Below are 9,908 nucleotides of genomic sequence, written 5' to 3'. Positions count from 1 at the left end.
GGCCATGGAAACCCATTCCCTGAAGCTCTACACACTGTTCTTGAGCTCATCTGAAGGCCACAGAAGTCTGGAGGTCTGGAGCGATTGACTCTGTGACCCTCAGCATGTGCTGACCCCGCTCTGTGATTTCACATCATGGCTGAGTGTCTGTTGTTCCCAATTGCTTCCACTTTGTTATAACACCACTCCTTTCACACTGGATGCGATTTTGACGCGCGAATAATTCACGCAATGGTTTTTATTTTTTGATCAGCTGTTTGTGTAATGAGTGCTTCCACACCGAACGTGAATGTGCTGCGGCGAAAAAACTATATTTATTTTTTTCGTTTCAAGTCGTTTTTTTTTTTTACATTCGTAGCGACAGAAAAGGCTTAAACCAATCACATACAAGGAAACAAAGGTGTCCAGTCCAGTCCTGTCATTAGCTATTCAATCAACATTAACCTTTGCCAGCTATCGCATTTCTCATGAGATGACAGCTGTACAGGAGCAGATGTGTTTGCCCACTGTAGGCTACAGACAACGATATCATAACCTTTCGAGTTAAAACTCGTTGATTTTTTTCGAAACCTAATTGTGTCCGCGACTATAGAAAGTGAATGTGTTTCCGTCAGTACGACTGTGCTACAACTAGAGCTTGAGTTATACACCTGTGGCCATGAAGGGATTGAACACCTGAACTGATTTGAATGGGCGTCCCATACTTTTGGCAGTATAGTGTATGTGCTAGAGGTAACCCACTGAGCCATGCAGGTAAGAAGGTAGGATACAACGGGGCTAAAGGCACACCGGAGTAAAAGGCTCTTTTGATTTTATTTTCCTCTAAACCAGGGGTTTTCAAACTGGGGTCCTCCAGAAAATGTCAGAGATTAATGCAGCAAAAATGGTTAAAGTCTACCAAACATTCGAACAGTTTCATTTCTAAATGTTTCTCTCCTTTCTTGCCGTATACATACTTTCTAGAATTGTATATGTTTGCTTTGTTTCTTTCTAGAGAGTTTTTCTCACTATAGTGCCCTTTATCTCGCTCTCTGGGGTTGTGTAAGGCAGCGTTCTTAACGCAGTACGTAAGCTGATTACATTTATTGTGAAAGTTGCTTATACAAATAATTTTTAATTGAAAATGTTCTTCAGGTATACATGATCCGACATTAAGTATAGCCAATTAAAGTTTGGAAACAATATGAATAATGCCACACTTACTATTCATCTAACAGTTTAAATGTTTTTTCATACATATAAAAATAAATAAATGGATTTTTGGAAGGGGGTCCCTCATAAAAGGTTAATCATATTTGGGGTCCTTGGCATCATAAAGTTTGAAAACCCCTGCTCTAAACCACTAGATGGCATAAAACTTACCAAAACATCTGCTTTTCAAGATGCACATGGAAATTGGCCAATATATCGGTTATCGGCTTTTAAATATAAAGAATTATTGAATATGTATTCTTCGAATATCGAAGAATTTTATATAATAAAACATAACTTATTGTTACTATTGTAAATCTATATTAAATGATTATGGGATCTCCTTCAGAATATTTTTTAATTCATTTTATTATATTATATTTTAATACAGTTTATTTATTGAACAAAATTAACAGAAAATTGTATTAAACTTTGCTAAAGTGATACTACAAATATTACCTTAGACCTTGTATCAATACTAAGTCTTTTGCCCCGGGTGTTTGTGCACTATAAAAATGATATGATCAATAAATTATGACAACATATGTTTTTACATTGCTTTAACTCACCAAAATAAGTTAAGCGTACAAGATTGAACTAATGTCAGTTTAATGTAATTTAATTTGAAATGACTTAAACACTTTTTGTTGCTGTTTTTTATGTTCAATACACATATATATTTGTTCAATTCTGCACATTTTTCTTACGGTGCGCCTTTAGCCCTGTCATGATCATCGTTTTAAATGCGCACATTATTTGTTTTGTGATTGTTTATTCTCCTCATCTGTAAACAGGACTGTGATGCTGTAATGTACTGTACTCTTTCAACAATCCCATAATTAAAGGGATAATGACCACAAATCATGTGTGTTCATCTTGTTGTTGATCTTAGACATTGACGTTTGCTTTTCGTGTCTATTTTTGTTCTCATTTCTTGTTTTGTTTAGTCCTGATTTAAGAACACTTTATACATTAAGGGCCCATCAGTACGCATGAACTACGTTTAATGCATGCTTTAGAGCTCTTTTTCATTGTTAGTTCATGTAAAATAATCATCTTAATGTCATTGTTGGATGTTTTATTCAAAAGAACGCCCATCAAATGAGAATCTCTGTCTCTCGCTCTTGTTTTCATTCTGTTTTAAGTGAAAAACTGTATCTCTTTGTTCCTCCAGCTCGTCCTAATCCTCTTATAGTCCAACATCAAGACAAGCTAATAATCAGAATAGAAGAGCCTGTTTGAAGCGCGAGTCCCACGAGAAGAGTAAACCGCAGCAGACTGAGATCCACACACAAATGACCTGGAATTATCTTTGATATTGAAGCAGGAAATATGGGATGATTAGGCAGAGCAGGTCTAGAACTCAGTCAGATGTTAAAAGCTCTCATTGATTCTTTTTCAGTTGAGTATGAACGTCTGTCTTTGTTTTGGTCACGAATCTCACGCTGATCTGAGATTGGTAACACTTTCTATGAAGCCTGCATTTATAATGCATCATAAGGGAATTCTTAATGCATTATAATACCAATCTGTGGTTATAACGTTTAAGAGTACCATGCATTATAACACTGATGAAGCATTTATAATGTTTTTTTATAAGGAATTATGCATATATTATAATGCATTAAGAATTCCCTTATGATGCATTATAAAATAATTCTTAATGCATTGTAATGCACGCATGAAAAAAACGTATAATATGTTGGATCATCTGATAAATAATCAAGTTACAATACATTATAATACTTACCGATTTTAACATTTAAGAGCATTATAACACCAGATGAAGCCTGCATTTATGATGCATCATAAGGGAATTCTTAATGCATTATAATGCCTTATAAACAACCTTATAATATGTTGTATCATCTGATTAATAATCATAACAGTTACAATACATTATAATGCTTTCCTATTTGTGGTTATAACTATTAAGAGTACACTGCATTATAACACCAGATGAAGCCTGCCTTTATGATGCATCATAAGGGAATTCTTAATGCATTGTTGATTATAATGCATGCATAATGCCTTATGTTATTATGATTATTTATCAGATGATACAACATATAAGGTTGTTTATAAGGCATTACAATGCATTAAGAATTCCCTTATGATGCATTATAAATGCAGGCTTCATCTGGTGTTTTAATGCATTGTGCTCTTAAATGTTATAACCACAAATCGGTAAGCATTATAATGTATTGTAACTGTTGTTATGATTATTTTTCAGATGATACATCATATTATAAGGTTGTTTATAGTCCATTATGCGTGCATTATAATGCATTAAGGCTTCATGGAAAGTGTTACCCGACTTTTAATCTCTATTATATAATGCACTGATGAAATTATATAAATGCAGTTTCTTTAGAACTATAAATTGTTTATTTGATCAATATCTTATCACAGGACTGTACAGAAAGTGATGTAATGCATTTTGATTGAACACTAGATGGCGCGCCTCGCCTTCAGTAAAGCGAACTCTGCGCACACACACACACACACACACACGCACGCACGCACGCACGCACGCACGCACGCACGCACGCACACACACACACACACACACACACACACACACACACACACACACACACACACACACACACAGTGACTTCTCGGGAAATCCCGCGATGTCACACGAGATCACAGCACGGGGAAAAAATGACGTCTTGTCAACAACACTAGTGGAAAAGGTATTTAAACGCTGTTAATGTTGCATACGTTCAGACGAATGAGGTTTTGTGTGTTTATGTCACATATATGACGTGTCAGTTGTGTTAGACGTTCACTATTTGATGATAGTAGCGCAATGTGAAGCTAAATAATGTTTTCTTCCATTCCCAAATAATATGTGTTATTGTGTGTGCGTTTTGAGTGTATTGATTTATATCTACGCCTATGGTTTTATTAGACAATGCTTACAAATGTGATTCATGGTTCAATGTTCAACTTTTTATTGTCTAATAACAGACATGCCACTGAGTGCCACTGCATAGCCATCCATCCATCAGTGCCTGCATCCCTCTGTCTCCATGACAACCCCTCCTCTGGCCCCGTTCCCCGGACAACAGGCTCAGGCGGCTCGGGATGTGAACACAGCCTCACTATGTCGGATCGGACAGGAGACAGTGCAGGACATCGTCTTACGAACCATGGAGATCTTCCAGCTGCTGAGGAACATGCAGGTGAGTCCATCCATCCACAGATGAAGCCTGACCCTCTGGCTCTCTCCACCTGTCTGACCCTCTGGCTCTCTCCACCTGTCTGACCCTCTGGCTCCACCTGTCTGACCCTCTGGCTCTCTCCACCTGTCTGACCCTCTGGCTCTCTCCACCTGTCTGACCCTCTGGCTCCACCTGTCTGACTCTCTGGTCTCCTCGCTCAGCTCCCGAACGGAGTCACCTATCATCCCAACACTCATCAGGACCGGCTGGGGAAACTGCAGGAGCACCTGCGGATGCTCTCCGTGCTCTTCCGCAAGCTCCGGCTCGTCTATGACAAATGCAATGAGAACTGCGCTGGTATGGAGCCCATCCCGCCTGAGGTGAGGTTACACTCTCACTCGCTAGTTTTCATTATATTAAAGGATTAGTTCACTTTTAAATAAACTTTTGCTGATAATTTACTCACCCCGTGTCATCCAAGATGTCCATGTCTTTCTTTCTGCAGTCGAAAAGAAATTAAGGTTTTGGATGAAAACATTCCAGGGGTTTTTCTCCATATAATGGACTTCAATGGGCTCCAAACGGTTCAAGGTCCAAATGACAGTTTCAGTGCAGCTTCAAAGGGCTTTAAACGACACCAGATGATGAATAAGGGTCTTATCTAGACAAACCATCAGTTTCTGTGAGAAACCCAGCAGTATTTATGCTATTATTTTACCTCTTATCAGACGAGCGTGATCATCTCTGAGCTCAGCCATAACTTCCGCTAAGTGAGGTCAAATACGAGCGTGGTCATAGATGTATCAATCGTAGATGCCTCATTCTACTGATCCGTGCAGGCGCTAATGAGGCATCTACGTATACATCTATGACCACGATCGTATTTGACCTCACTTGGCGGAAGTTATGGCGGAGCTCAGAGATGATCACGTTCGTCTGATAAGAGGTAAAATAATAGCATAAATACTGCTGGGTTTCTCACAGAAACTGATGGTTTGTCTAGATAAGACCCTTATTCATCATCTGGTGTCGTTTAAAGCCCTTTGAAGCTGCACAGAAACTGTCATTTGGACCTTGAACCGTTTGGGTCCCATTGAAGTCCATTATATGGAGAACAATCCTGGAATGTTTTCATCCAAAACCTTAATTTCTTTTCGACTGCAGAAAGAAAGACATGGACATCTTGGATGACATGGGGGTGAGTGAATAATCAGCAAAAGTTTATTTAAAAGTGAACTAATCCTTTAATGCCATTTTAAATTGGTCCTTGATTATGATTTGACTTTTTTAACTTTAGTTAGTGGGTAATGTTAATAAACTGTTTACAGTCTGGTCAATATAAACAACACAAGGCTTTATTTCGCCTCTAGAGGCCGCTCTTGTGCTATATAATGCTAGCAGACCCTTCTCAGTCTGTGTTCCACTCCACTTTTATACACACACTTGTGAACTTCCCCTCGGGGGAGTCCCAGCCGCCATTTTGAAGTGTGTTCCACTTCGAGAAGTGGACGAGGGAAGTTAATACGGACCATAGACTGTAAAAAAAGAAGAACGAAGCGCCTTAATTTACTCCGTTGACGTAAGCCTAATGCTGCGTCAGGAGCGAGTGATTTCAATGTTAAACGAACACTCCACTTTTTTTGAAAATAGGCTCATTTTACAAGTCCCCTAGAGTTAAATAGTTGAGTTTTACCGTTTTTGAATCCATTCAGCTGATCTTTGTATCTGGCGGTAGCACTTTTAGCATAGCTTAGCATACATCATTGATTCTGATCAGTCCATTAGCATCTCATTCAAAAAATGACCAAAGACACTTTCAATATTTTCCCTATTTAAAACTTGACTCTTCTACAGTTACATCGTGTGCTAAGACCAACTGAAAATGAAAAGTTGTGATTTTCTACACCTATATGGCTAGGAACTACTTTCTCATTCCTGCGTTATAGTCGCGGATCTTCGCGGCCGTACCATGGCTGCAGCGGCGCAATGATTGGTTGGTATTCTGTGAAACATGGTGGTAGTTACACCTTCGACTTACTATCACAGCCCTTTACAACACACAGAACCATGGCTAATCACACAGCTAAATCCACAACACAATTTGTCGGCTGCAAGCCTGAAACTTTCTCTGCAACTACACGAACTTAGTGCCGGTCACATTGAAAGTTCCCTAGCTGGGCTACTTTCAGACGCTGGAATATCATTGCCATGTTACGGCCGCGAAGATCCGCGAATATAACGCAGGAATGAGAAAGTAGTTCCTAGCCATATAGGTGTAGAAAATCACAACTTTTCATTTTCAGTTGGTCTTAGCACACGATGAAACTGTAGAAGAGTCAAGTTTTAAATAGGAAAAATATTGAAAGTGTCTTTGGTCATTTTTTGAATGAGATGCTAATGGACTGATCAGAATCAATGATGTATGCTAAGCTATGCTAAAAGTGCTACCGCCAGATACAAAGATCAGCTGAATGGATTCAAAAACTGTAAAACTCAACTATTTAATTCTAGGGGACTTGTAAAATGAGCCTATTTTCAAAAATAGTGGAGTGTTCCTTTAAGTCAATGGAAAGGCGTGTTGACGCGTGTCTGGAGGTCCGCGGCGCGATGGACGCGAATTTGACACGAATTGAGTGTCTTGCGCGAGTGGTGCTTTTTGTGCATTCACGCGTTTGAAGCGAATTCGCGCCTGACGCCCAAGTTGAACATTTTTAACTTTGCCGTCAATTCGCGCCGCGTTAACCAATCAGGAGCCTGCTCGCTGCTGTCAGGTGATAAAGTCACGTGATGAGAAACCCTGCATAATTAAAAAATATTACTATTGTGTCACAAAATGTCATTTTAAGACTTTTTCAGGTGAGAATGTAGTTGTTTAAAGCTCAAATCTGTGGTTTGTTTATAAAGAGAGCGCCTATTTAAAAAAAATAGTCTTGTGTGTGTGTTGTTGTGAGATCCAGTGGATCAGCGGCGCTCATTAACCCCGGCGAGAGCAGCCTTTCCTCGGCCAGTTCTTCTGCATCTGCCGCTGGCTCTGATGGCCTGGAGTGGTTCATCTTGTGTGGATCTAACGGCCGATCTTTGCTCTCATGAATCATTATTTGTTGTCTGCCAAATCGTTTTGACTGAGGGCAAAGAGACGTTTCATAACTTTATTTTTTAAGGATATTTAAAAACATATGCAGTGAAGATAATGTAGGAGTTGCCTGGACCACATTTGTGTGGCTATTAATGATTAATATACATTTTTAATGAAAATTAAAAGAGGCAGAGTGGTGTTTTATGACATATTTCTCCTGGAGCGACTTGAACGCTCGTCTATTTCGCTTCAAACGCTCAATTTATACATGCGACCAATCACTGTGGACGCACGAATGAATCCAAAATGTTCAAGCGTCCAACTAGATGCGGTAGACGCGATTTTGACGCTCTATTCGCGTTTGGTGTGAACGCAGCATGAATGGTGCGTTCACACCAGACGCAAATAAATCACGCTATACGTCCAGAGACGCTTGAACATTTTGAGTTTACTCGTTTCATTCGCATGTGACATTCACTTCACAAAAGACGTGAATTTGCATCATGGGAGGGGCTTCTGCCAGCCGGCTCATCTCGTTGTGAAATGGCTGACATGGATTGTTTTAAAATATGGCGAATAAGCTCAATTTGATGGCTTTAGCTTGTAGTCTCAATAGGTTATGTAGAGCTCAAATTGAGTAAAGAGTGGCGCGAATATCCGCCAAAGTTCCGATTTTTCAACTTGCGCGAATCACGCGTCAAATGTCAATTTGCGCCGCCTCATTCGCACGAATCGCGCTGCAGAATGTCTATTCGCATCTTTGCATTGACTTAAAGGGATAGTTCACCCAAAAATGAACATTAGCCCATGATTTACTCTCCCTCAAGTCATCCGAGGTGTGTATGACATTCTTCTTTCAGACGAATCAAATATGAGTTATATTAAAAATGTTCTGGCTAATCCTAGCTTTATAATGCCAGTAATAGTTGCTCTGTTTTTGAAGTCCATAAAAAGTGCATCTATCCATCATATAACTGCTCCACGCGGCTCTGGGGTGTTAATAAAGGCCTTCTGAAGCGAATCAATGCGTTTGTGTAAGAAAAATATCCGTATTTAAAAATGTATTTGATTTTTTTCTATGGCTCTGCATCAGCCGTCCCCGTGCCATCACTTCCGGCGAATAAGGTCAAAATACCGGCACGGTTATAGATATAAACATAGATTTCTTATTAGTGCCTGCGCGGATCGGTCGAATGAGGCATCTACGTATATATATCTATGATCACGCCAGTATTTTGACCTTATTCGCCGGAAGTTATGGCGCTGGGAATACTAGATGACATTCGTCTGATAAGAGGTAAAAAAATAACACAAATACTGTTGGGTTTCTCGCAGAAAGCGATGGTTTTGTGTCTTAAGACATCAGTGTGTCCCACGAGCTGCAGGGTTTAATAAGGATTCGTATGTGTGTGTGTTTTTACTCTCATTGCTCTCATACTCTAAAATATCCCCATTGACATCATTATACGACTATCACACTACAACAGTTGAGTTAAAAATCTTCATTTGTGTTCTACTGAAGAAACAAAGACACCTACATCTTGGATGCCCTCGGGGTCAGCAGATCAACATAAGAATTTCGTTTTTGGGTGAACTATCCCTTTAACATGTAAATCACTTGCGCGAAACACTTCATTTGTGTCTGGTGTGAACGCACCATAACTGAAGCCGCAGTGTTCAAATATGGCGCTGACATCTTGACATTAACGAAGCTTTCTTCATATAAGGCATAAGATTAATAATGAATGTGTATATGTTGTGAATTATTTTTTGTGTGGAATATTTAACTAGCGTTCGTAGCCTTCAGTAAATTAACTTAAAAAATATTCTGCTTTAGAAGGGGAAGAGACAGAGCAAGATGAGGAGAATGAGAGAAAAAGAAAGAGTGATGGAGATGAGGAGAGAGCAGGAATTGACAGATAATCTACTGCCCACTGACTTGGTTTTAAAGCTATTTCTCATAAATTTTTTGGCCTTCAATCATCTTAAAATGCACGTATGTAGATCAGAGAAATCAACATTTTCTCGGGGGAGCATGCCCTCCAAACCCCCCTAACTAGCGTGTGTGTTTGTGTGTGTGTGTGTGTGTGTGTGTGTGTGTGTGTGTGTGTGTGTGTGTGTGCTCGTGCACGCAGTATAGGCCAAAAATAAAGCACTGACCAATTAGTGATCCTACAAATGTAAATTGGGTGACTTCTTAAAAACTTCAAGTTTCACAACATGAAACAAAAACATGTTAGCCGAATAGTTGTGTCATGTGAATTTGTTTTTTAAACTTTGTGGGGAAGTTTTGATTATCCATGGCAAATAATATACACTATACACTCCACACAGTGTGTGTTTGGACTGAAAAAGCGTTTTGTTTTGTGTGTGTCACGTCTGTAGCCTATTTGATTGGCATGTGTCACAGCATCAGGCTAAAATAAAGGTAATGCGTGATTCGGAGTGACCCATGATAGATTTATTTTGTG

The 9,908-nt window shown here is 39.4% G+C and overlaps 2 protein-coding genes across 2 annotated transcripts in view; both read left to right on the top strand.

The window, feature by feature from the left end:
* The window catches only part of vps28 (VPS28 subunit of ESCRT-I), a 968,134-nt gene that overhangs the window by 157,451 nt on the left and 800,775 nt on the right, over positions 1-9,908 (top strand). The gene's annotated exons all lie outside the window — the stretch shown is intronic.
* med30 (mediator complex subunit 30) overlaps positions 3,829-9,908 on the top strand; it is a 297,825-nt gene continuing 291,745 nt past the window's right edge. Inside the window, exons 1-3 of the mRNA XM_079829153.1 lie at positions 3,829-3,890; positions 4,168-4,382; positions 4,583-4,741. Coding sequence (XP_079685279.1) covers positions 4,230-4,382; positions 4,583-4,741 — 312 coding nt within the window. The 5' untranslated portion in view covers positions 3,829-3,890; positions 4,168-4,229. The remainder of the gene's footprint in view (positions 3,891-4,167; positions 4,383-4,582; positions 4,742-9,908) is intronic.

Source organism: Gobio gobio (assembly GCF_949357685.1).
Source record: "Gobio gobio genome assembly, chromosome: 11".
NCBI lineage: Eukaryota > Metazoa > Chordata > Actinopteri > Cypriniformes > Gobionidae > Gobio > Gobio gobio.
This window is presented reverse-complemented; position numbering and strand designations above follow the sequence as displayed.